Source organism: Maylandia zebra, linkage group LG16 (assembly GCF_041146795.1).
Source record: "Maylandia zebra isolate NMK-2024a linkage group LG16, Mzebra_GT3a, whole genome shotgun sequence".
In the NCBI taxonomy this organism is placed as follows: Eukaryota; Metazoa; Chordata; class Actinopteri; order Cichliformes; family Cichlidae; genus Maylandia; species Maylandia zebra.
In genome coordinates, this window is record NC_135182.1 from 36,421,090 (window position 1) to 36,448,607 (window position 27,518).

Sequence of the window (27,518 nt, forward strand, 5' to 3'; positions counted from 1 at the left end):
AAAATTAATTAACAAATTCATTTTTTGCGTTTTCTCTGTGTTTCTGCCAGGACCACAGGCAGGGCCACTCGCAGGTTGCTTCTGGGCCGCATTTGGCCCGCGGGCCGCCATTTGAATAGGCTTGGTCTAACCCTTTCACTCCTTTGATTTTTTTCTTGTATCTTTTCTTTGTCTTTTCGTCGAGTCTGTCTTTGTACGGACCGGCATTGTTCTCCTTTTGTTTTGTACATTCCTTTTTTTGTGCGTCAAAGAAAAAACAAGAAGGCATTGGAACCGGAGAATGAACGTTTTGCGGTGCTGCAAATGCTTGCATTTGATGCGGTACTTGGATTGTTTTGCCACGAGTTCCCAGCATGCAATGCGCGAAAATCACGTGATTGCTAAACAAGGGGGAGGGTGCATCCGGCCTCCTCGGCTGTAATTGGTCCAGCCCAGAGTCGATCATGACCAATTGGCCAATCCAACACCTTTCATACCTTTTATACCCTTCCTAAAAAAAAATAATAATAAAATCCATCGGCCCATAAAAACAAAAAATCACCAGCGGCCCACCGGGCACCAGAAGTGATGGTTTATCGCTATTGTCACTGTTATTGTTGTTGACTGTGTTGTGTGTTTTTCACGTGTGGTTTTTCAAACACCATACAGTAAACCTTTGATGTCCTGGTGTTTCACGCTCATGAACCGTCCTCATCGTGATGTTTTCACTGAAAACAGGAACTGGGAGACTTTCACAGCGGTGCTGAGGCTCCCAGCCTCTGGACCAGACTCGGGGTCCTGAGCGTGTTTCCAGTCAGTCTGCACGGCTCCTGTTTTTGTAAAAGAACGTCAGTTTTTTCTGCAGCTGCCGTCTCGTGAACAGTGAGTAAAAAGTTCACCTTCAAGCTTTAACTCTGGTTTCTAATAATGTGGTAGAAGTGATGCACGTGGGAGGATGTGAGAGTGCTGAGGCAGCAGGGCTGGGCTCAGCGGCAGAGGAGGAAGAGGAGGAAGAGGAGAGAAGGTGCCAGACTTGCTGTGATGTCATCATTCATGCTTGATGCAACATGTTGACGATGTTGCCCACAAGTCTGAGAGTCTGTCTCTCTCTGAGCGTCCTCTCCCCTCTCTCGCCGTTTGCAGTGCGTCACTAAATGTTGTCTTTTTAGTGTTTCATCCTGTTTCCCTGCTCTCTTCCTGTGAAAAGGGGTTTTTGTCACCGCTGTCTGATGGTGGGGGTTTTCTGTCTTCAGGATGAAGCGGCTGCAGTTGGGCAACTAACTGAGTTTATGTTTAATTGACTGAAAATCTTTTCTCGAACTGAAACAATCCGAAACATTACAATCGTCTCGTCGATGAGATGTAAATGTAGATGATGTTTCGCTGCAGCTGGACCGCGTGGTGCTTCCTGGCTCTCAGCGCGTTTGCAGACGTGACGATGAATCCTGCCCACCTGTGACGATGGCCTGTCTGCCTCTGCTGCTCTGCCTCAGCTTGCTGCTGCACTCAGGTGAGTCATGTAAAAGCAGTCAGGTGTTCAAATTAGGGCTGCCACGATTAGTCGACTAGTCACGATTACGTCGACTATCAAAATCGTCGACGACTGATTTAATAGTCGACGCGTCGTTTGAAGCTTTGTAAGATCCCAAAAGACGCAGGAATAAGTAGCAGGATTTAAGAGTGTAATAACGGACTGAAACAGAAGATGGCAGCACAGCATGTACAAGGATGCCAGCTGCCGTTAAACCCCGAAAAAGAAGAAGCAGCTGTGTCCCAGAATTCATAGCGCAGCCCAGCTCAGTTTCCAACAATGGCGGCAGCTAGTTAGTTTTAATATTACTCTTATTATTCTTTCTGGGTCACAAAATAAACGTTTAACATATTTTCAGGCGAGAATGTAGCTGTGTAAACCTCAAATATCGGCTCAGTTTATCAAGACACCGCATATTTTCAAAAGCGCTCCGACGTTTTCGGAGACGTCTGTTACCCACTAGCTCGATAGTTAGCCGGGGGCTAGGCTAACTAGAGCCGTGAGAATACCGGACTCCCCGCAAATCGTTTTCAAACCCACCACCGTCTTTCGCTACTCAGGTTAAACATGATATATGAGTCACTTAGATAACTTAAAATGTTATTGTTTGGCTTTTTTTGGTATTTTTTTTGTTCCTGAGTAAATCGGTTTGGCTGAGATTAAAGTTTTTACACAGCTGAATAAACGTCAAGCAGACAGCTGATTATCAGAAGTGTGAGATGCTCCAGAATTTACTCCGGTGTCCTGTTATAAACTACGAATCCTTGAGGCCAAGTCCATAACATGTAACTGTTTCAATTAGATTGATTGTCATTTTAACTGACTTTTTTATTTGAATTTTATTGAATTTTATTTTTTATTTTATTTGTATTCTTTCACTTATTGTTGCATGTGTGTTGTTGCTGCCTGTGTTTGAGTAATTTCTGTAACTGTGAGACATCTGCTGCTGCCTATCTTGGCCAGGTCTCCCTTGAAAAAGAGGTTTTTAATCTCAATGGGATAATAAATAAGGAGTTTATTAAACTTCACCGAAACAATCTGCAGATTTCATTAAAGTTTAACAAACTATCATCTTGTCTTTCTTTTTAGTTAGCACAGACCTCAAACACTTAAAGCTGTAAGCTAATGATAGTTATATAAGAGCAGATGCTGCTGGTGCAATAAGCTGTAGTTTTACGTCCAATGGATGATGATCTGATTAGTCGACTAATCGCAAAAATAATCGGTGACTAGTCGACTATCAAAACAATCGTTTGTGGCAGCCCTAGTTCAAATACCGTCCTGCCCCACCCACACACAGGCTGATACCTGTCAGGTATTGTTTTGGAGGAAGGAAGGTTCAGGGTTTAAGTAATCATGGGCTCATCCGATTAGAGTGAGAATAAGCAGTCATCAATCATTTATAGGTTTTGTCGTTTTATTGTATAACGGGTAAAGGAAAGAAAGACACACATGGACTGCTCTCTCTCAGCTGCTGCCCCATGTGGGAGTGAAGAAAGAGTGAGGGGTAGGTGAGTGCAGTCCTTATATGCCGAGTGACAGGTGAGTGCAATTAAGGCCAAGCACCACACCCAATCAAAGGTGAGGAAAAGAAACAAGGTGCATCTGGTGAAGTGAATGTGCTAAAAGGTGAGCCTTTACAACAGGTATACTTTGGATCCTCGTGACTCAGCAGATTGCCTCACATATTTTCTCTTTTCTTCCTCTCGCAGAGCTCGCTCATCCGCCTCCCGCACCTGTTAACCTTTCTGTCGACTCTCTGAACTTCCGCCACGTCCTTCGGTGGAAGCCCGGCGACAACACGCCCCCTGGGACAGAGTACGGGGTCTTTGTGAGGTAATTTGTCCGCCGTCTGTCCTCACGTCCTGTCACTCTCAGCCTGGTAACATGAAGACGATGGTGCTCACATCAAACCCCAAAAAACCTCTGAGCTCTGTGGGTGATGTAGAAACGCAAAGTTCAGACGCTTGAAGGATCAAGTTCAAGCTCAGCTGTGACTCCAGGCTTTTATTAACACACACACACACACACACACACACACACACACACACACACACACACACACACACACACACACCTGAGATAAAGGACAGGATTAAACACCTGTAAATAAAAGTGTTGCATCAGCTGCGTGTTTTTGTCAGATGCTTCCTGTCGAAGTTCAGAACACGATATTTTTTCTAAAGGAGGGTAAAAGTCCCCCCGTAGCCTGCTGGGAAATTCCACTGTTGCTTCTTCTTTTTTACCAAAAGAACGATTCAAAAATAGATTTCCTGTTTTATTTTGTAACTCACACAAGTTTGTCTGCACTTTTCTTCAGATCAAAGAAAGAAATGAAACAACAGAATAATTTCATTTTTAATTATATTGTAATTATGCAGCTATACAAAGTTAGTTAGTTACAAGTTTTTTTGTTCATATTTTATAAAATCAGAGGAAACAGCTTCATCTTTGCAGTTTATCCAGAAGAACAGATTTCATGGAGACAGACGTTCTGGTCTTTAGACCCGGTGTCGTGTCCACGTGTGACGACATCAGAAACATTCGAGCCAAACTCGTCGTGACATGGGAAACATAAGCAGCTCGTTCGTACGCGTAAATAAAAAGACAAAGTGTGCTGTGATCGTGAGACGATGGAGGATCAGGTGTGTGAGTGGGGGCGTGACCTCCATGCAGGTTTATGATGTGTGGTAAACATGAAGCAGCCCTCCCTGCTGCCTGTGATGGCGTGCACGGCGTGCTCTGTGGGACGATGAGCCGCCGTCTCTGAGCAACTGCTGCACAGAGATCAGCTGGTCCAGGCTTCAGGGAGCGCTCCTCTCAGGCATGGAGGAAACCCCTGATAACAGACGCACACAGGCTCGAGAGCTTGAACACAGCTTACAGCTGTTTTCCATTTACGCGCACACACACACAAAGATGTTCTAGCACACAGATCGTGGTTATTTTGGAGTGTGTGGAGATGAAACAGGAAGTGAAAGCAGAGCGGCGGGCTGAGGTTTGTGGGGACCTCTTCAGACCAGGGTCACCAACCTCTTTGCCCTGAGAGCTACTTTAAGGGTACTGAGTACTCCGAGGGGCGACGTGTCCGACACAGAGCTCGCCTTTAATATTCTAATATTATCAATAACAGATATTAGTGTGTGTGCAGGGACGACTCACACACTGACAGTGGGAGTTCTCACAGCTGATATCTCTGTGAACATGTTTGTAGGAAACCATCAGCTGATATGTAACCATGGAGACTGCCCCACGTTTGTACATGTCCTTCATATTTGAATGAATCTTCTAACATTTGTACCGATCACCAAATCTGTTGCATTTCCATCATTTTTCACGTTTTTCTACACTGTTTGACTTTGTTTGGGCCGCGTTGTTGTGGTGATGATCTCCTGCTGGTGAACCGCGACCTTTAATCTGCTCACGTTTTCAGTCAGCTTCACTGGCTCCTTCTTCTTCTTTGGTGGAATATCTGCCTGGGCGGGGTGCTTTCTCTCTCCTGGGCGGTTTGTTCACAGCGAGCAGCTGGGATGGCTCTGACGCCGTTTCAGTTTCAGCACTCATCGTGAGGGTTCGCTTTACGTTTGCAAGGTTTAACATGAATACACTGAAACTGCTCGTGGCTTCGTGTTTTTCAGCTAGTTCAGAAACTGTGTTCTTCCTCATACAGCGTCCTCGTCACCAAACCACAGCCTGTGGGTCCAACGAGTCTTTATTGTCTTTAGGGCTGCCACGATTAGTCGACTAGTCACGATTACGTCGACTATCGAAATTGTCGACGCGGCGTTTGAAGCTTTGTAAGATCCCAACAGACGCAGGAATAAGTAGCAGGATTTAAGAGTGTAATAACGGACTGAAACAGAAGATGGCAGCACTGCATGTACAAGGATGCCAGCTGCCGTTTTTTGGTCTTTTATTTGTTCCTGAGTAAATCGGTTTGGCTGAGATTAAAGTTATAGTTTTTACACAGCTGAATAAACCTCAAGCAGACAGCTGATTATCAGAAGTGTGAGATGCTCCAGAATTTACTCCGGTGTCCTGTTATATTTTAGATAGCAAGGAGTTTATTAAACTCCACCGAAACAATCTGCAAATGTCATTAAATTTAATAAACTATCATCTTGTCTTTATTTTTAGTTAGCACAGACCTTAAACACTTAAAGCTGTAAGCTAATGATAGTTATATAAGAGCAGATGCTGCTGGTGCAATAAGCTGTTCGTTTTACTCCAATGGATGATGATCTGATTAGTCGACTAATCGCAAAAATAATCGGTGACTAGTCGACTATCAAAATAATTGTTTGTGGCAGCCCTAATTGTCTTACAGCTAAAACGCAGCTGCCTTCCTGCATGTCTTAGAAATGATTTTCAGGTTTCACTGAGTCTTCAGAGCCGGTGTGCTGGCCTCAGGTGAGCCAGCTTCAGGCCTCAGATGGGTTTCCATCAGGATCTGAACGAGCTGTCAGAGGGGATAAAACCTGTGACACATGGTGCGTTCACTTGTCCTGTTTTAGCTCTGAAATATTGGCGTTGTGTCATATTCCCGTCTTAAGCACCCTGAATGCATCATCTTTTATCTGGAAACACGTCTACAGGCCTCAGCAGGTTAAAGGTCACAGCCTCGACAGCACGGCTTAGGTTTGAAAAGCTGCGTCTGAGCAAAGCAGCAGACTTCTGAGCTTTTTAATTAACATCTAAACTCCTCTCTTATTCATGAATGGTAACCTGACAGTAAACGTCCAATCAGAAATCAGCTTTCGTTTGAATCTAGGACCAGCTGGATTCGAGACATGAACAGCTCATCGTCGCTGTTTGAGCAAACAGTCGTAACACAAAGCAAATGTTTCTTTTACTGTTTTTGTCCTTCTGATCTAAAATGTTCTGTTTGTCATTGTTCAGTGAGGAATGGAATGAGTGGGAACAGCAATGCAACATACCAACGCAGCCCCAATGCAACCTAACATCTGGAACATCGATGCCACTGATGCTACCAGAGTGGGAGTCCCAGTATTACCTGCACGTCAAATCGTTCTTCAACCAAACCTGGTCTCCAGAGTCCGGAAAAATAGATTTTGTCCCTTACAAAGAAAGTACGTCAGCATGAGCGTCTTCTGGGTGTCACACTGGTGCATTTGGATTTAAGTGTGTCCCATAATCCAGATCAGGCTTTGATTGAACTAAAATCTCTGGACTGGTTGAATCTTTACCAAAAGGTGACCGCGTGTTTTCTTCTGTTTACAAGCTAAATTAGGTCCTCCAGAGGTCTCACTGGTCGGATATGAAAACTACATCCAGATCAACATTTCACTGCCTTGGCCCGATGACCTGCCAAACTTTCCCAGTATCCAGCAATATTACGGAGCCAGTTTCAGAGTCTCATTTCGGATCGGAACCGATGGAGAAATTGGGGTAAGACATCCATTTCATCTCAACATCAACGTGCAGATTTAGACCTCCATCCATCCATCCATCTTCATCCGCTTTGTCCGGGGCCGGGTCGCGGGGGCAGCAGCCTAAGCAGAGAAGCCCAGACCTCCCTCTCCCCAGCCACCTCCTCCAGCTTATCCGGGGGAACACCAAGGCGTTCCCAGGCCAGCCGAGAGATATAATCTCTCCAGCGTGTCCTGGGTCTGCCCCGGGGCCTCCTCCTGGTAGGACATGCCCAGAACACCAACCCCGGCAGGCGCCCAGGAGGCATCCTTGTCAGATGCCCGAACCACCTCAACTGGCTCCTTTCGATGTGGAGCAGCAGCGGCTCTACTCTGAGCTCCTCCCAGATGGCCGAACTTCTCACCCTATCTCTAAGGGAGAGGCCAGCCACCCTTCGGAGGAAGCTCATTTCTGCCGCTTGTATCCGCGATCTCGTTCTTTCGGTCACTACCCACAGCTCGTGGCCATAGGTGAGGGTAGGGACGTAGATCGACCGGTAAATTGAGAGCTTCGCTTTTACACTCAGCTCCCTCTTCACCACGACGGACCGGTGCAGCGTCCGCATCACTGCAGCCGCCGTCTGTCGATCTCCGGCTCCCTTCTCCCATCACTTGCGAACAAGACCCCGAGATACTTGAACTCCTCCACTTGGGGCAGGAACTCATCCCCGACCCAGAGTGGGCACTCCACCCTTTTCCGGCTGAGAACCATGGCCTCAGATTTGGAGGTGCTGATCCTCAACACCAGGGGCTCTGCCACCAAGGAGTTGTTTAACTGCCTCAGTGACCTCGCCTCCGGAAATTGGCGGGTCATTCCCCTCATCCCCAGACTCTGCTTCCTCCTTGGAAGACGTGTCAGTGGGATTAAGGAGGTCTTCGAAGTATTCCTTCCACCGCCTGACAATTTTCTCAGTCGACGTCAGCAGCGCTCCGCCAGCACTATACACAGTGCAGGTAGAGACGCCTGATACCTGACGGTTTGCCAGAATGTCTTCGAGGCAGTCCGAAAGGCTTTTTCCATGGCCTCTCCGAACTCCTCCCACACCCGAGTTTTTGCTTCAGCCACTGCCCGATAGGATAGATTTAGACCTCAGCTGGTGAAAGTCTTCATTCTAGAGTTCCTTTAAACCTGTTTGAGGCTTCAGTCACATGGGCCTACAGGCCGGTCAGCAACCTCTCGCCATCCTGTCCCTGAGCCAGCGGTCGCTGACTGGTGTCCAGGCGCGGCTGTAAAACGCATACAGTACATATACGATATAAAAATGGAAATGCAGCCAATCACAGCAGGCTTCTGCCTAAAAGCAGGTGTCGGGTTGATTGACATGAGGAGACTTTGACTTTGAGAGTCACCTGTCAGAGCAGGTGTTGCACACCTGGTCAGGCCTCCAAAGGTGTCTTCATGGCCGCGTAGAGGTCAGAGGAGAAAACGATGCTGAGGATCACACCAGTGGGTCGTGGACAAATCCCAGATGTGATTTTAATGACACGTTTCCTCCTTCTTTGACTTGCAGACGCTGGAAACAGAAAATAAAAGTTTTACCCTTGAAAACTTAAAGAAAGGGGCGGAGTACTGCATAGAGGTGAAGCTCAACACCAGAGAACTAAACAACCATGAGCCGTCTGCCTGGAAGTGCACCTTCACCACGGCGGTGGACCAGCAGAGAGGTGAGCTGATGTGCAGCCGGTAAGGCGGGCGTTGTTGCTGAATCAGAGCATAATGAGCTGCCACAATTCATCTGCCTCCTTATCTGTGTAAATATGCAGAGGGAGTAATTACTAACACATGCCAGGGCTGCCCCTCTCGCCAGTGGGACTCCTCCCCCAGCCACCTGCTCCACCCATCCCTCCCACAGCACAGCCACAAACCACACCCCTCCGCTGTACTTCGGCTGGTTCAGACGGTCGTCTGCATGGAATAATGTGTGTCTGTGTGTCTGCAGGCCTCACTTTAGGTTTGGTCATCGGCGTCCCGATGGTTGCCATCTTCATCGTCACGAGCTGCCTGCTCCTCCTCTTCTACACGGGAGTCATTTGTAAACTGAAGGAAACTGTGCCCAGAGCTCTAATTGTAAGAAATCCAGTTTCATGTGCACTCTAACACCTGTGGTTTGAGAGATTTTATAATGATGTGTTTATTTCTGCTGTGAAGTTGAACATCGCCTTCATTTCATCCATGAGCGTCTCTCAGAGGACAAAGTTCAAACGCTTTGAAGCTCCACAGTCGTAAAGCTCCTCCAGCATATTGTGATTTGCATTTCCACAGAAGGACCAAAGTCCTTCAAAGGTTAAGCAAATGAGTCAGCTGAGCTGAAAACGACTTCTGTTTTGCCCTGCTGCTCTGTGTATATCTTGCTTCAGTCTTAAATATGATCAACCTATCTCTAATAATCAGCTGTGTACCACAGGCCTTCAAGCTGGCTGTAGTTAAACCTTTACTCAAAAAGCATCTCTAGACCATCTCTAGATCCTTGAAAGAGTAGTTGTCAAACAGCTAACAGATCACAGTGACTGTCCCCAGAAAACAGCTTTGGCTGATGTGTTTGTCCTGCATACTTAGACACAGCTGTGACTCGATGATAGACATCTTCAGCAGAGTTTGCCTCTGTTCCTCCTTCTCAGAGCTTCTTTCTCTTCTCTTTGTAGACGGCTCTAACCAAAGGCTACGTCCTGGCCCCGCAGCCCACCGTCCCAGATCCCATCTCAGTTACCTCGGAGACCGGGGAGCATAACAATCACACAACATCACCTTCTGCCAACATTGACGATGGCTCAGAGGACGACAATGATGGCAACTATGTGAACAGAGCAGTGGATCTCTCCTCGGGGGAGAGCTGCTGCTGTGAGGAGCTGTCTGGCAACATGTCAACGAACAGCGAGCCAACGGCAGCACTGGACGCTGGAAGCTCAAGGTTATTTGCTAAGGTGAAAGTAACGGCGCTGCCTGCAGAGTCTGACGAAGGCCAGGTGGAGACGGAGGTGGAGGGAGCGCAGCTCTGTTTGGTGAAAGAGAGGAGTCGAAGTGGAGTCTGGGGACAAAGTCAGGACGAGGAGGTGACGAAGTCCAAAGAGGACAAGGAGGTGCGGGACATCTCCGGCAATGTCAACCTGTTCTCAGTCACCCTCGCCTCAATGGCTGCACGCGATGGAGATGAGGAGGACGTCACAGGCTTTTTGAAAGAGTCCAGCCTGGAGGGTTTACCTGCCACAGACTCACAAACTGAATCAGATCACCTGACACCTCAAGTATTCCCGACACACACAGACCGCACTGCGAGCAGATGTGAAGGCAACAGCACGGACACGCTAACTGAAGAGGAAGAGGAGGAGTTCTCGCCCTATTTGAGAAACAGATGATACTGATGTGTGCTGCTCTGAGCGTCGATGACTCGCAGGGTCTCCTCGTGTTTGTAGACCAGCTTATTATTTGGTGCTGCAGGTCAGAAGATCTGCAAATGAACCAGCCGGATTTTCTGTGTCCGACTTTTTGACTTGTTTGACTGTGAACGTAAAACTGATGCTGCCAAATGGGGTCCAGACACTTTTTAATGTTGTTTGAAAATTAACATAAGCATTTTAAGAAAATCAAAGGAAACTGTGACATTTCTCTTTCTAATGTTCTTCATTAAATATAGATTTTAATGTTTGCTTTTCTCCTGGTTTCCATTCTCTGTACTTCATAATTAAGTTTGGGTCATCTCACGCTGGGTCTCCTCTGTCTCAGACAAACTGTTTTTGCTGCAGTGACTTTAAAACTGTTGCTTTCTGATTGGCTGCCCCTTGTAAACAGAAGCTGGCTGGAGCTTCTGAGATGACCATATAAGGGTATACCCTCCCTCTGATATAATAGAGTCTCAGGTGTAGAAAAAACTGTCTGCAGAAGAGCCTTTGACTCACTTGTTCATACATTGAGCAATGTTTCATATAAACATCCATGGCTGGAACAGAAGATACGTGAACAGAAATTAGCAGAAAAAGAATAATGTGATAATTATTACATTTTATTTTTTAATATTTAAAAAAAATGAGTCCTTAATGATTTTTCCATGCTACCTTACATTGGTGTCGTGGGTTTAAAAATTTGACTTAACTCAAAATTTTGATTTAGTAAATTGAAATTTTGACTTACGTACCTCACAATTTTGGGATCAAACTACCAACCTTCCAATTAGCAGATGAACTGCTCTAACACCTGAGCTACAGCCACTCTACCCCATGCTAATATTGTTGCTAGCCAAATCATAATGCTAGTGGATTTCCAGATTACTTCAGCAGTATGACTGTTGACATTTAATAATGTAATCGGACTAAGCAAAGGTCTGCAGTGGTTTGTTGCAGCAGAGTTGTAACATGAAGGCAGTTTATTCCTACATTAGAATGTAAATGGGAACTTTGTAAGGGCAAAGATGGGGGTTAGCACAACTTCCAGAGGGTACAAAATCAGTTTAAAGGCTTATTTTGAGACAAACCTCCAAACCTTTCAATCACATTTGACTGCTGATGTTATTTGTGTGGTTTTTATGTGACCTCTGGAGTTACGGTTCATTTAGAGAAAAGTCACAGGTATATATCAGCCTTTTGTTTTTTAGTGAAGCAAGAACAAGGATTGATGTACACAACATGGCTACAAGATATGCACTTTCAATCAAATAAATAAAATGAGAACTTACTAAACTTCTTTGTGTTAAAAGGTTTCACTGCATTTTTGGTTTTCATAATCTTAAGGGTTTGAAAATAAGAAATAAAATCGTTATTTTATTCCACCGTGGTTTGTTGCTGTGGTTATAAGATGACCTGCTCGTGAAGCGCGTACACGGATATTTAAAACTAAATGTAAACCTCAAATCTAAGGAAAATAACCACAAACTATATCACATGACTTCTCAAAACTACTGGGAGCCTGTCAGGGAAGCGTCCGTGCTTCAACAACATCACGTGATTTCCTATCACCGACTTCCAGCGGTGCTGCATTCATGACCGCCGGTCTAATGAGATCTCGTGAAGAGACGGCGTTATAAACTGTAAAGAAAAAAATATCTATAGATATATATTTGCTACACCCGATTTCAGGGACGATGTCCCGTTAAATCAACTGTGACGGTATATTTTATGGCGTCTGTCCCGTTGTATTTAATGCTGTGTGTCAAACGAAGTTTACACTTTATGATTTGTCAGACTGGTCAACAACAAACTCAAACCGACCGAGTGGGAAATGTTTCTAAGTGTTGTTGCTGTGTCATTGTTGGGTGTGATGTCGCTTTGATCAAAGGAACGGCACATGAGCAGGAGAGACTTCGCGATTACCGGAGGTCCGTGAAGGCAGCGGGGCGGCAGCAGCGTGTTTCGGTCCTGTGACAGCGCTAACGGAAGCATATCGGGACGCTCACCGGGACAGGTAACACGCTCGGACTCATTGATCGGTTACTACCAGCCTGGAGCTTTGATCTTTTACCAACACAGAGGGTGCTAGCCCGTTAGCCTGTTAGCCCGTTAGCCTGAGATGAGGAGGAATTTCCGGCGAGTGGGCGGTTTGAGAAAAACACGAAAACTTGAATCTGCGGACCAGTGACGCTTCATGGGGGCTTTATCTCTCCGTAACAGGTCAGCAAGTTACACTTATCTCACAGTCTGTACTTACAGGGAAGTCTGAGGCCAAATCAGAGGCTAACAGAACCACGGGGTGTCAATAAAGGTTTATTTCAATGTCAAAACTTTATTAACTGTGTTTAACTGTAAGACATGAGACAGAAAGTAAAAGCGTGGGTCTGTAACTGCACTTTCATCCCTGCTCAGAAAGGGAAAGCAGCTGCTGTCTGTCCGTTGAGGTGCTGATGGAAGCTCGGCAGATGTGCTCCAGCTGTCATGACCGCTCTCACCTGGATGCTCTCATGGCTGCCTCTGATCCTGCCAGGTGAGCGCGCACTCAGAACCACGAGATCTTGCCTCTGCGTATTTCTGGACTCTCCGTGTCATAGTTCAGGCCGTTTCCTCTGGAAACCACCTGAGTGTCCCGGCTGTGGTCATCCACTCACCGTCCCCTGCTTCCTGTTCCTTTGCCACTGTAAAGGCGTGTTATTCAGTCAGACCTGAGACCATGAAATCATCAGGAAGGAGTTGGCTGAGCCCAGAGTAGGCTGCTCATGTTGTCACAGACTTGTGTCCAATCAGGCTTTTCAGACGTAGAGGCTGCAGCCGTCTTTAGGACACTATATTAGCAACAGTTTGCAGCTCTTCTTTCCAGAGGTTTAGGAGTGTTTATGGGAATTTTGGACCATTCGGATGTTGGACGAGAAGCCCCGGCTCACAGTCGCTAACTCATCCCAAAGGTGTTCTGTCGGGCTGAGGTCAGGACTCTGTGCAGGCAGGTTCTTCCACAGCTCATCCATGTCTTTCTGCACACCGGTGTGCAGCCATGTTGGAACAGCCATCCCCAAACTGTTCCCACAAAGTTGGGACCATGAGATGGTCTGCTGAAGCATGAAGTTCCTTTCCCTGGAATGACTGAGGGTGGGGAGATGTTTGCTGGGTCTTTCTTTCCTCCCACAGTTCCCACACATACAGATCTCAGCTCCTCCCACAGCGTGCACAAAGCTGGAGTTCTGTCAGGCGTAGAAGAGCTGCTGCCTGTTTAATAATTATGTAGAGTGTCCGTGAAGAATAATAATTTTATTGTTTTTCTGCTGACATGTTTCATTTTGTGCTGCGGGTCAGATAACTCATGGTGCTGGTCTCCTGCTGACCTTTGACCTTCCTCTTCCTGTCTGTGTTCCAGCTGTAGGTACCCTCCCAAAGCCCGTCAACATCTCCCTGACATCACTCAACTTCAGTTATATACTGAAATGGGAGGCGGGACCAGGCACACCTCCAGGGGTCTACTATAACGTTGAATACAAATCTGAGAGGTGGGTTTACCTTCACACACTGACAGCTGCAGGTGTGCTGATGTCACCTGGTTGGTACCCTGATGATAGTCTGCGTTGTCTTCAGAGGAGTTCTGACATGTTTCTGGCACATATTGGCTCAGGTGATCACGAACACTTCCTCTGAGATCTGATGTTTCTCTCCTCTGTGGTCATGAAAGGAAACATAGCTGGAACCCGGTGGCCGGCTGTGAGCGTGTGCAGAAGCCTCTGTTTTGTGACTTGACGGCGGCGTTCTCCATCCTAACGGAGACGTACTTAACAAGGGTTGGAGCTCAGCTGGGAGGCCAGGTCTTTGGAGACCCGAACGAGACCGAGGTCCCATTCAAACCCATCAGTGAGTGTCGAGTCTTCAGCTCCGGAGACGCCACGAGTTTGTTATTTTCAGCCCTCTGAGCCGTGTGTGTGCGTCATGCGTTGTTTCTGATTTCTGCAGAACACCTGAGCCTGCCGCTGCTTAGCGTGGCGCCCAGCGACAGAAGCCTGAGCGTGGATCTTCACCCTCCGCTGGAGCGCCTCAGGCAGAGCTACGACATTCTCCATTACGAGCTCCGGATCAGCAGCAACCCGGATAAGATGGAGGTACATGAGAGAGGGAGACCAATCAGAACCCCCGGTTTGAGTTTCACCTCCGCAAATAAACGGCAAAGACGGCGAGGGTCAAATGTCAACTCAAGCAAAGTATAAGGAGGGAGGAGCCTGGCCTACAGGCCTGACACGGGACTGCGAGTTACCTTTCAAATCACACAACACTAACTCCACTCTGGACCCGCCCACTTCGTGTCGCTGTGGTTATTTTTCCGCTTACTCTCCGTGTCCGCCGCTTCCATTAATGTTTCCATGGTGATCCAGCTGTGGAATTCTGTCCCACTGTTATTACATGTCTCTGAAATGATGCTCGCCGAGCGTCCTCACCAGCTGCCGATGAGCATAAGAGCGTACCTCGCACAGTAACCGTGGTGATACCTGAGCGCTGGCTCAAAGCGTTAGAAACAAGTTTACTTCCTGCTTTCATCTGTTAGCTCTGAGTGGATCTTTATGGCAGTGACGTACTCCTGAACCTCTGGGACAGAAAGTGTGGCCCACGGCTTTCAACGGTTTGAAGTCAGTCATGAGTCCACTCTGATTTATGATAAATGTTTAAATATTTTGCTAAATGTAAAAAGTCTGTAGGCTAAGAGCAGGCGTCACGTGAGAGACCTGCTGCTGTGTCAGTCGGAGTCTGTGTGAGCAGGACGCCTCCTGTGCTGATAATCTGTGCCTGTGTGTGCAGTTCATCAAGACTGAGTCTCTGAAGAGCTATAAGTGGGATCGTTTGGAGCCCGGCAGGCGGTACTGTGTCGCCGTGCGATTCTGCGACGAAATCGAGGACATGTACTCCAACTTCAGCCCGCCTGAGTGTGCTACAGTACCAGCCATCTTCTCTGCAGGTACACACACACACACACACACACACACACACACACACACACACACAGTGATTTCAGTTACCTCGCTGTCAGGTGGAAGATGGGTGACGCTAAAGGAGCAGCATCATAAACACTGCTGTTAGCCTGCAGTGTCGTTCAGGGCGTGCGTGTTAATAACTTTACGTCAGGACTCTGTGGAGCTCCACGTTTTTCAAAGCTGTGCCAAGTTTCAGCCCCCTCAGGTTGAACCGTGAGATACAGCGATTGTGTGTTTGCTTATTTAGTTTTACTCACTGGAAAAATCAAGTGGACACATGGAGGTGACAATAAAAAGCTTTTAGTCCACAACATTCATGCTGAGCTTCTGTTGTGATTGGAAATGGAGGGAATTCCCCGTGAAACACACTTCCAACGCTAACCTCAGCGAATCTGACTGATAAGCAAGTCACGGCTGGAAACAGCAGTGCTAGTACTACCTGTAGTAGTACTAGTACATGTAGTACTACTACAGGTAGTACTACATGTACTGTAGCACGATGTGAACGTTTAAATGTTGCTGTTTTCAGGCTGATGAGACTGATGTTCACCTCTAAACTCGTTGTGTTCCTGCGTGCAGACCCGCTGATCTCGGGCATGTTGTGCTCGTTGGTGATCATCGTCACGTTCTGCATCTTCATGCTGATCTCGACCGGGTTCATCTGTCTGAGACGGAGGCTGCTGCCGTCGGTTCTGGTAAGTTCAGAGTCAGAGCATCACACGCTGAACACGTCACCAAAGGAAGACGATTTATTCTAGCATCTGATTCCTTCAGGTTTCAGTCGTCAGCGCTCGTGTCTGATGTTCGACCTTTGTTGTTGTTTCACAGTTTCAAAGAACGCCATCGCGATGCGTGTGACGAGTGGCTCTTATTTTGAAAGTTCAGTTGTTTTCAGTTATAAAATAAAGTTTCCATCCTGTACCCGCACCGCTAACTGGACCTGACCCTTCAGCATCCAGCAGCAAACGGGTCAGAGGTCCTGAGTTTGAGCCTTTGAAGCGAACTCGAGGACGCTGGTTCATGAGAACGTGATACGATCGTGCTGTGATAGTCACGTAGTTTCAGTCTCACTCCTGTCACTTCTCATTGCTTCATCACAGCAAAGTGTTTTCCACGCGAACAGATACGCGTGTCTAAAGCACCAGAACGATCTCAGCAGAAATATTCCCGTTGATCTGCAGAGAACACGAGTGGGAACGTGTGAAGAGTTCTTTCTTTCTGTGGTTTCACATCTCTGTCATCTCACATCCTTTGATGCGTGTGAAGCATAAATCTGAGTGCAGATTACACCATCAGATGCTTTAACAGGACTCTAATGTGGTGGAATCGCCCAGGGTCGGGCTCTCTGCTACAGCTGGAGTCGCAGGCCAAACAGTTAACGTGCTGTTTGCTGTTTGTGGTCGAGCGGCGAGCGCTCAGCGTTTTCTGAGTAAAGACACAGGAAGAAACAGCAGCAGGTGGAAACTCTGCCAGAGCTGCGGTTGTACAAACAAAGAGAGACAGCTGCACAGACTCAGGACGCTGCTAAAGAGCTCACGCACACAGTCAGAGCGTGCAGGCAGGATGTGCTTCGAGAGGTGAAACACAGCCATGTTTTGACAGCTCGTACCGCAGTGAAATCCCATTTGCTCCCAGTCACAGCAGCGCTGAGACCCGCTCGGCTGCTCGGTCACCGAGCCGCTAATCGCTCCGTTCATAACGTGCCGTGTTATTCCTGGTGTGGAGATGCCAGCAAACAACTTTTAATACTCCTGCATCGGCACGAGCCGTCCATGTTTAAAGCGCTCACCAGACTGAAGTGTAATGTTTGTCCACAGAGATCTCACAGTGATTCAGTTTCACAGTGTCTCACGTCCCTCTGGTCACATTTCAGACGCTTCATGATCAAAGTAATGTTTTCATATCAGGGCTGAGAGCTCAGAGCTGGAACGCAGGAAGACCCCGACCCCGGCCCGCTCTCCGTGCAGTGTTCAAAAGCTGCTTTTAAGTTTGGCTTTATTTTCTGCTTTGACCTCGAGCCTGCACTCAAACGTTGGCCACCCCTCTGAGGTGAAAGCAGAGCAGCGTTTCTGTGGTGTTGTGAGTGAGTGTTGTTTATCTGAAAGTTGAACGTCTTCGCCGTGTATCCGGGACTCCGGTGTACCCCAGGGTAGGGTTCTCGGCTCATTGTTCTTCTGAGTTTATCACAACCCGAAGCAGCAGAACGCCGGCCAGCGGCTGCTTCCTCTGTGCACAGGAAATGTTATCACATAAAAAACTGGTGAATATTTAAAAATGTGGCCTGAGGAGCCGCTGGTTCAGTTTGGCTTTGAACCCAGTGTAGAAATGTTCATCTGGGTTTATTCTTGGTGTTGTCGTTCTGCGGTGTTTGCTGATATATGTCTGTGTTGGCGTCTTGGCTGAAGTTGCTATGGAGACTTGGTGACGTGAGTCTCAGAGCAGAGGCTGTCCTGCACAGGGAAACACTTCGCATCAGGAAGTCTTCTCTGTTACCTGCTGTGAGTCGTTATCTCGTCTTCTCACGTGATTATTTATCTGTAACCACCTGTTTGCTGGGATCTAAAGGTCGTGTGGTTTATGAGCATGAATGAACCCCGGGCTTATTTATTTATTTTTGCATTGTCTCTTTTATTGAGAGAAAGCAATTGAACACTTTTACACTGTCTTTGCTTTCACATTTTTAAACTTACAATTGAAAAGAAAAAAGACTTGGGTAAGGGAGTAGCAGCAGGCAAGTTAGCATCACATGATTGTCAACTCGGGGCTTCAATGTAAAAAAAAATAAGAAAGCATGGTTCATAAAATAAAAAATAAAAATCACACCTCACAGGCTTAACGTATTCTGTAGGAAGTATCCCTCTGAAGTTTAAGAGAAAATGACAATTTTCCATCGTATAGATCTCTGGTACAGAATGTTTTCCATCTTCCATCGTTGGTGGTTCAGGCGTAAGCCATTTCCTCGAGGCTTTTTACTCGTGGCCAGTAGGATATACAAGAGTCTTCTATCATTAGAGTTCAATTCATCCACTGGTGTGTTACACAGAAATATGGTCTCAAAGGTTAAAGGAAAAACAAATGAAAACACATTTTGTAGATGTTCGTGGATTAGAGCCCAGTGTTGGCGACTATCTTTGCAATCCCAAAAGATTTGGAAACGGTTAGCTCCATCTCGCCCACATCTCCAACAAGTGTCGCAGTTCCCCGATATCTTTGCTGAGCAGGGCTGATGAAAACTCTCGTAATGATTTTACAGCAGAACTCACGGCAAACACTGGACCCGGTGGTAGCCCACTGTGTCATGCATGCGTGGCCCCAACACTCCTCTGTAATCGACAGGTTACCTTCTTTTCCCCACATTGCTTTCATATACAGAGAGCTGTGGTTTTTACACCGCAGGATGCTCTTATATCGTTTGGAAATCATTTTGCTTTGCGCTCCAGATTTGGTTAATGATAAAAATGTTTCTACAAACTGTAATTCGTTTAGGTTCACTTTTAAGTTTTGATTAAAATAATTTCTGGCCTGTAGAAATCTAAAGAAGTCGTCTGAGCCTAAATCATGTTTGCTCCTTTCAAAGCTTTGAAATGCCTCCTTGTGGACGAATGAATAATAATTAGTTATACCTTTTCAAATCCAGTTCTTGAATCTATTATCGTACTGATTCGGGGAAAATCTGAATCACATGCTCACCATCAAAGCTTAGAGGCAAATTCTGATGACTTCTTTCAGAGCAGATGTGATTATTTGTAGTATGGGTTCATCTGCCATGTCTGTTTTGTTCTGTAACTTTATGTCCGATATTAAAGCTGTAACTGGTTTTCCTTCAACATCTTTCCATCCGGCGGTGTAATCTGGACAGCAGAGACATATCAGTGGTCTTAGCTGAGCTGTGCAGTAATATTCTCGTAGACAAGGAAGCCCACGACCTCCCTTTTCTTTCTTTAGTTGGAGCGTTTATATTTAACTCGAGCTTTTTTCCCGTTCCAGATGTGTTTTGACAATATTCTTACAATATTCAATATAAAGACTGAAACAAATACAGGGAAGAATATTTAATCTAACTGATTCGATCCTGGAGTGCAGAGACGGATTGGTATTCCATCTTTGTCTGTCTGATTGTATAGATTCATTTAGCGGGGCATAGTTGGCATTGAACATTTTGGTGACGTCACGATGTATTACCATCCTAGGTACCTAATGCTATCTACATCCCACTTCCATTTATAGCGATTCTTAATTTCAACTGGTGGTTCATAGTTTAAAGTTAATACCTGCATTTACATTAACCTTGTATCCTGAAAAAGAGCCGTACTCTGATAGCATTTCCATGCCCGGGCTTATTTTAAAGATGAGCTCCTGTTAACGTGTCGGTGAGTGCCGTGTGACTCGTCGTCACCTTTAGTTTGTGAAACCTTGAATTCATCTGAGTATTTTCTTCGTGCAGACAGCGTGCTGGGATGGAGCAGCTGTGGGCGTCCTTACAGTTAACCTTTTTAATATTTGTAGTGTCTCATGCGAACGGGGGGATCAGCAGACGCTTTTCATGAAATAGATGCAGTTTCATGTTCCATTATTAACTGCCTTTAGTTAACCAAGATGCAGAGGGGGCTTTCCCCTGCTGTGTGACCAACAAACCAAACATGAAATTTGGAGGGTTTGGGTGCTCACCAACAGTTTTTTCCAAAACACGGCGCCGTGCCCAGCTCTCTGTCACACCGCACTTCTTTTAATGTGATTCAGCTACGTTTCCACTGCTAGGAAACACGCAAAGGCCACGCGAGCAGATGAAGCGCTCACAGCCCACAAAGGTCTGTTCAGCGCTTCGACCGTAACACCGAGCTCAGTTTGCTCGTAAAGCCGAGGTGAAGCCGAGATGAGCCAAGGTGAGCCTCTAACTCCAGGGATGAACTAGATGAACACGCAACATTTCAATTTTCATTTTAAAACGGATCTTCAGGCTCGTTGTGTTTGCTCGCCTCTCACAAAACACGTCATTTGCTTCTTTTGCTAAATCTACAAAAAAATGAAAAAACACAGTTTGACCTGAAATAGTGGCACCAACAGCTGTTAGCTGGAAACTACATTGTAGCCACAGCTGCCCTGGGGCGCACTGGCAGAGGCAGTGACTAATGGGAATATTTCTGGGGGTCTCCTTCGCACACTCAGATCTTTGCACCTGACGTGTTTAAAGCACGGCTCTAGAGTGCCACTAATTTTTCAGTGGTGCGACTAAAAAAAATATTTGGTTGCACCTGTGTGACCAACTGTTCGGGTAGCAAAAAAAAACAACTCTGCAACCTTCCCTGTGGTCAACAACAGACACACATTTTGCCCCTATCGTGGACTAAACCAATCAGAGATAGTCAGGGGCGGGACCTCTCTGATTGGCCGTGGTCCAGTTGAAAGTGCAGGTGGAAGTGGGAGGCGAGTAGCTTGAATAAAGGATATCGATTCATTAAATCCTGACTTTTAAATAACTGTGTTTTGCCAGAAACGCCAGATTCTCAGATTAAAGCTCACAAAACCATTTCAACAACAACCAAACAGCAGATGAGAGCAGGTACACGGACTCCACACAAAGACGTAAACACAGACCGACGCATCAGGATCAACTTTGTCTTTCTCGGCTTTCTCACCCGACGGCCCGTAGACGGACACGCTGTCGGAGCTCAGCGATCCTGATGCGTCCGGTCCGCTGTGTTTACGTCTTTTTGCGCTGATTCTGAGCTGCAGGTTTTGTCTCTCCAACCAAAATTCACCGAGCCAGCAGCAAAAGAAGCAGCAAACTGCGCTTCACATTTGATCAATGTCGTCATGAATTTTGCTGTTTTGCTTCCACGACTATTAAAATCACACTCCATGCACAGCTAGCTCTCTCTCTCTCTCTCTCTGTACTTCAAGAACAGTTTCCGTCTCCAATCTCTGTTTTCTGTATTATTCATTCGCTTATTACCCACCAGTCTACCGTTGTTTACAGGCTGTGGCTGCTGTCTTTTTCTTTTTCACTTAAATGACCTCAGACAAGAAAGCCTGTTTTTTCTGTTGTTCAATACTGAAGAAATTTAAACTTTATATGCAGAACATTGCAGAATATTTTTAAGGTTATCTGCTATAAAAAGCCAGACCAGGAAAATCTCCTTCATGTTTTTCTGTTTTATTCTCAGTTACTTTCACACAAAGGCATCTGCTGTGATGTTCACAATTCTGATGAAGTCAGTGCTGATAAATGATCAGAATTATAATATTTCTGACTCTTCTGGCTAAGTTGAATCGAATCGGGACTTTGAAAACCGGAATCGAATGGATTATAGAAATCAGTGATGATACCCAGCCCTAGTGAGCAGCCTAGGCACGACAGACGTGGATGTAGCTGTAATAGGAAAAGAACTATTGCTAACTTTTCTGTTAAGGCCTGATGCTTCTGAAATTCATAGCCAGTGCTCTGACACGGTGTCATCAATCTTTGAATGCTGAAAAAGCACAGTGTATCCAGACAAACACATTATATCAATTATTATAAAATTTGTGTGCGCCTAACTTTTTAAAGTTAGGCGCACCAGCACGCCCATGGCAAAAAGTTAGTCTAGAGCCCTGTAAAGGAATGTTTTTAAAATATATTTGACATTTAACTCTGACCAATGAATAAAAAGGCGTCTAACTCCAGGGATGAACTAGATCAGGGGTCGGCAACCCTGGGCACGCGTGGCACAGCTGGCACGCGAAGGGTTAACTGACCATAGCTGGACTGGTGATTATTCGTTTTTATGGGCTGATGGGGTTTTCTTGTTTTTTTTTGGGGGGGGGGGGGGGGGGTTGTAACGGTATAAACAATGAAAGGTGGATTGGCCAGATGCTGGCAGATGTGTAACAATAACTGGCTGTGGCGGAGCTTCCACAGAGGCCAGCAGGTGGATGAGAGAAAGGGGAGGCGGGAGGAGGAGAGACCCGAGGCGGCCGGTCCGAGTGTCAGGTGAACTTCAGGTAAGAAGTTATGACCTGCAGTCCATCTGGGTCAGATATAAACCAAGTTTAGGTGGAGTTTATTTTAGTTATGCTGACTTTATACAGTCAGTTACAATAACTCGTACTGCTACTAGCTAGCATGACAGAGTTTCTGTACAGCTGCGTGGGTGCTGTGTATGAAACGCCAGGACTGCCATAATGAATTAATTAAACCATGAAATGATTAATTAAATAAATATTCTGGACACATTTAATTAATTCATTTTGGCACAGTTGACTCCTTCAGGTCTCACCATGAAATAATTTTATCTGTCAGCCTCACCCATCAAACTCAGGGGGCGGGGCTAACGCTGATCGAGTTAAAACCATTGCTTTGGCCTGGTGGCCATTGTTTCTAGCACACAACAACCGGCATGTGGAAGCTAACAGAACTGAGCTTTGAAAAACCCTGTTTGTGTGTTACCAAATACCGTTTTAATATTTTTTTAGAGGAGAATGTAGTGGTTTAATCTTCATGTGTCTGGTCGGTTTGTCAAGATACAGCCTCTTTGCAAAAGTGTTTCGATGATTTCGGAGATGTCTGCCCAGTCTCACGGCAAAGCGTGGGATAGACCCGCTCGCCTCGCAAGCAATCCCACCGACAAAGCGCAGGCCCCGGTACACAGCTGTAGTAACCCCGCTGACTTCTTTTACTGAGGTTATATTTATCGGTGTTTTATTTCCTGATGTTCTTATGTGTCCTACGTGTTTCAGTATAATTCTGAATTATAACTAACATTAAAAACATGTTTAAGGAGGAGAGAGAGCAAATAAATCTGTTTAACATCTGATCTTTGGGTTTTTGTTCAGTAATCAGCGTGACCTGTGTATAAACACATAAAAGAGATAACGTTGGTGTTTCCGTCATGTAGTAACTGCTGGCTTTAACTGTACAAAGGTTGTTCGACACTATGAAACACATACAGACTTCATGATGTTCGGCTAATATTTTTATTGTGAATATTAATCATGAGGGTAAACGGCTCTGTACACCACGGAGCGAGGTCAGCATATCCACGATATCCTCAGCTCTGAGTTAACACAGAGTTTCCCAGCTGACTATCTAACGGTCATCTACGAATATGTCACGGCTCATATCAGTATGATTTTACAGAAAATCATCCGTATTACTGCCAACTATTCCAGAGACGTGAAAATCTACAGCATAAAGAACACAAACATATAGCAGTCTAACAACACTGTAACAGAGATGAACCGTCAGTTTGTCCAGATCAAAGTGGAATGAAAGTGATTGGTTGAACAGGTGTGATCTGTGTTTTCTGCGTTTTCACCAGCGTAAGAGACTCAGCAGCAGATCAGAATAACAGTTACACATTTAATAAATCACCAAATGAGTACACGCAAGAAACGAGCAAACCTGTTCGGACAGTCTGAGTTTGTGTTCCCTCAGCTGCAGACCACGCGCCGGTAGAATTGCACATAAATCTAAATGTTGATAAGAACAGAACGTGTAGGTGGAGACTAAGACCAGAAAGTTGTATCAACCCTAAAAGAGGATATAAGATATTTGAACGAGGTGAACGTTGGATCTACGGACAGGCTGGCCATTGTATGCGATGCTTTGAAGGCATGAATTCATGGAAAGGAATAGATGGATGGATTCCCGGCAGAATTTTATCATAAATTTATAGATGTGCTATAACTGAAGTATTACATGAAGCTTTTGAATTTGGACGACTCCCTGCAAGTTTTAATCAGGCAGTAATGTCACTAATTCCAAAAGGCGACAAGGATTTAACTGATCCAGGTAATTACAGACCGATAAGTTGAATCATAGGGATCACAAAATTCTATCAAAGTTTTAGCAAAGAGGTTGGAGGTTGTACTAGCACAAAGTATTCATCAAGATCAAGAAGGGTTTATCAAGAATAGAGCTGCGTCTGATAATATGAAGAGATTACTACACCTGCTGTGGCTGAATAGAAATAACACAAATCCTGTGTTTGCTATATCTTTAGATGCACAGAAAGCTTGTGATAGGGTGGAGTGGAACTTCCTGTTCACAGCCCTGGAAAAGTTTGGAATAGGTGACAATTTTTGCAGATGGATTAGAGCCATGTACTCGGGGCCAGAAGCAGATGGGGTACTTTCTCCTTTTTTTTAGCATTTCCAGATCAACACGTCAAGGATGCAGTTTAAGCCCATTGCTATCTTTTTAGAGCCATTAGCTATTCACATCAGAGAAAATGCAGAGATTAAAGGTGTATTCGGGGAGGCAGAGAACACAGATTGTTCCTATAACCAGATGATGTTCTGGTATTAAACCAAGACCCAACTAATTCTATCACAACACTATAAGAGGTGATTAATACATACTTAATGTTTTCAGGGTACAAAATGAATTGGCATAAATCAGAGGCGATGTCGGTTTCCCAGGCTTGTAGTCATAACTTAATATCGGGCTTTAACTTTAAGTGGGTGGACAAAGGAATGAAGTACCTTGGAATTGAACTGAACCCAAATGTTGAAGATATTATGACTAACAGTGTGGGAAAATTATTAAACAAGATCAATAAAAACTTGGGTAAATGGAGTAAACTAAATTTATTTAACTAAATTATCAGAGACTGTAACACCTAGTCTTTTTACTGAATCGGCTGTCCCAACCCAAAAAAGAAGGGGGGCTGGCCCTATTATAGCATCTCTTTTGAAATGGCTAGATTAGGCAAACATTGCGCAGGGAAAAACAATATAGATTGGATTTTAATAGAACAAGAGCTTGCATATCCAATCACACCAATTGATATTTTATCACAAAAAGTAAATAATGAGGGTAAGACGCAAAACCCTATTTGGAAATTTTCAAAACGGTATGGTTGGAAGTGCATGTTATAAAATGCAACATCTAATAAATACTTTCATTATTAAAAAAACAGCAGAGGTGTTGATCACAGGTGTAAAGTATTAAAACAGGAATGCAGTATTAGTATTTATACTTGTGTCCCTCCAGCACAGAGTACTTTAAATCTCAGTGTACTTCGGCCCGGTGTTTAATGTCAGCACGTCTGATTGGTTCATGTTATTGACTGTTCAGCTCTCTCTTTGTCAGACGACCATCCATCACCTGGAGGAGGCGGGGCTCAACGATCCCTGCATCATCTCCCCACTGAACATTGAGCAGACGGCGCCCTCTGCAGGCAAGAAGGGAAGCAGCTGCTCCTCCTCGGACGAGAGTGATGAGGAGAGTGAGACGGAGAGCACAGGAGGGGCGTACACACAGCGGGCGGGCACGAACCTCCTCTCCTCTTCATCCTCTTCATCATCATCTTTGACTCAGCCCAAACCACCGCCTGTTGTCTCCTCCAATCAGGAGCCGTACTCTCAGCGCAATGCCCTGATTTCAACAGGAAGTCCTTCCAGAGCTGGGCTAGAGCTGAGGAGCTGTGGAGGAAGACCTAAGGAGGAAGAGGAGAAGGATGTGAACCTCCTCACATTAACTTTCGGCAGGGTGGAACAGGAGGAAGAGGAGGAGAAAAAATCAGACTTCATTGTGGAGGAGGTGGCGTTTGACTCAGTGCTCGGCGAGGAGGGCGCCACAGAAACTGTTCATGATGAAGAGGAGGAGGTCTGTGGATACATGGGGCGCTCGGGTATCTGACAGAGCTCTTTAAGGTGCCTGGTTATCAGGTCCACGTCTGGGTTCATGTGGGCCAGGGTTTGAAATGTTTTCATTTTCCCTCCAGCAGCAGCGGCGCAGACGTCGGCCATTTTTATTCTAACGTGTAGGTTCTCACCTCTTTGCTGATATTACTTATTTGAATCTGTCCGTCCGCTGAAGTCCAGAGATCGTCTCATTGTTTCAGGTTCTATTAATAAGTGTGAGACACCCGCTGATGCAGGAGGTCCAGGACGTCCGTCCCTGCTGCGTCTCTGGAGATGGCGACTCAGCCGCCTCTAATGGCTAACGTGAGGTTAGCATCTGGTCTCCGCGGTGAGCAGCTAGAGGACGTCCCGTGTTAGGGAGGCGATCTATCTAAATCTCATGTTCCTGTTAGACTTTAGGTTTTCTGTGGACCAGTTCTGAGCAGGTTTATTTTTATCTCTTATTTTAAATAAAAACCAGTTTGTTTGTTTTGTCAACACACAGCTGTGTTTGTTGGGCATTCCCAAACTCCGTCACGTAAGCATCCCAGTGCCCGGGTCGAACTCTAACCCACACCGAGTCTGAACAAAATGTTTCGTATTCAGCCGTGCTTTGGATTATTACTCATGTTTGCATCATGTGATTAAAGCAGAAGGCAGTTAAAGAGCCTCTTTGTTCACCTGTGGGGGGGACGGTGGGGAACAGGGAGGCTTGGCTTTACACTGAGAAAGACCTGCAGCGACACCTGGTGGACTTGCTTCAGTATGGCAGGCGTAATGACCCGGGCGTCTTCTGGATCGACTTCTTCCCCTTTGGACAATAACGTCTCTCATCTGCAGACTTTGTCCATCAGCACTGAAACTCTGACGTTTGTAAAATGTTTGGTTACTGTGATGTGTCTGTGCTCAGAGCTGCTCTGAGCGCTGGTTGCGTAACCAGCTCCGTTAGTTTTAGTTTTTATTCTTGTTGGTGACAGTAAAACAAACTGAAGCACAACAGAAAAACAGAATCGTAACAAACTGAAGTCATTTCCTGTATGTTTCATGTCAGTGACGATTAGTTTCTTTTTCCTGTAAGGACCTCTGTAATCAGTGACGTAGAGCTGATTATCTCTGAATCAATCTGATTGATTGTTGCTGTTGGTTTTTGTCCCTCTGGTCTCTGGTGGGCGCTGCTGGACATTTTTTATGATTTTTAATGTTTTAATCAGGAAGAAATAATCTGACAGCAGATGAAATGACTTGATTCTTATGTGTGTCTAAAGGCAGCGACTGTTATTATGGGCACGTCTGTGTCTGAACTCTTCATCGTGTCTGATCATGAACGTGTCTGCAGTGAATCAGCGTCACACAGTCTGCTTATTCGCTTATTTCCATTTACATAAAGCACATCATACCTCTGTAATGCACTCATACAACTTATTCAAACAGTGTAATCACAACATGTTTGTGCCATTTTTGCATGTTTGTATTCACAGTGGCCAACGTTGAGCCATTTCATTTCTATATTGATCAAAAACAACAAGAAGCCTCAGATGTTTTTGTACAGAGTCGCGCTTCAAACCAATAAAGGTCTGAGACGGTGCTGCTGGCGTCCTGTGTGCTCTGTGA

At 45.6% G+C, this 27,518-nt stretch overlaps 2 protein-coding genes across 4 annotated transcripts in view; both read left to right on the forward strand.

The window, feature by feature from the left end:
• LOC105940562 (uncharacterized) overlaps positions 1-10,583 on the forward strand; it is a 38,429-nt gene extending 27,846 nt beyond the window's left edge. For 2 of the 3 annotated variants that reach the window (XM_076875419.1, XM_024805349.2), the window contains exons 2-8: positions 1,369-1,489; positions 3,223-3,346; positions 6,410-6,600; positions 6,753-6,919; positions 8,451-8,604; positions 8,880-9,007; positions 9,583-10,583. In XM_076875419.1, the coding sequence (XP_076731534.1) occupies positions 1,369-1,489; positions 3,223-3,346; positions 6,410-6,600; positions 6,753-6,919; positions 8,451-8,604; positions 8,880-9,007; positions 9,583-10,293 (1,596 nt within the window). In that variant the 3' untranslated portion in view covers positions 10,294-10,583. Of the gene's footprint in view, positions 1-717; positions 862-1,368; positions 1,490-3,222; positions 3,347-6,409; positions 6,601-6,752; positions 6,920-8,450; positions 8,605-8,879; positions 9,008-9,582 lie in introns of all 3 variants that reach the window. The other variant, XM_024805350.2, reaches the window with a different exon arrangement.
• A 1,683-nt stretch (positions 10,584-12,266) lies between these two features.
• On the forward strand, positions 12,267-27,492 carry LOC112429800 (interferon alpha/beta receptor 2). The gene is made up of 8 exons (XM_076875420.1): positions 12,267-12,537; positions 12,730-12,847; positions 13,709-13,838; positions 14,018-14,193; positions 14,293-14,438; positions 15,130-15,286; positions 15,882-15,997; positions 25,375-27,492. Exons 2-8 carry the CDS (start codon positions 12,799-12,801, stop codon positions 25,921-25,923), a joined length of 1,323 nt encoding a protein of 440 aa, XP_076731535.1. The 5' UTR covers positions 12,267-12,537; positions 12,730-12,798; the 3' UTR covers positions 25,924-27,492.
• Positions 27,493-27,518: the final 26 nt, after the last annotated feature.

Coding starts and splice junctions, on each gene's coding strand:
- LOC112429800 (XM_076875420.1), top strand. CDS start 12,799: ATGACCGCTCTCACCTGGATGCTCTCATGGCTGCCTCTGATCCTGCCA. Junction 13,839..14,017: donor GTTGAATACAAATCTGAGAG/GTGGGTTTACCT, acceptor TGGTCATGAAAG/GAAACATAGCTGGAACCCGG. Junction 14,439..15,129: donor GCAACCCGGATAAGATGGAG/GTACATGAGAGA, acceptor CTGTGTGTGCAG/TTCATCAAGACTGAGTCTCT.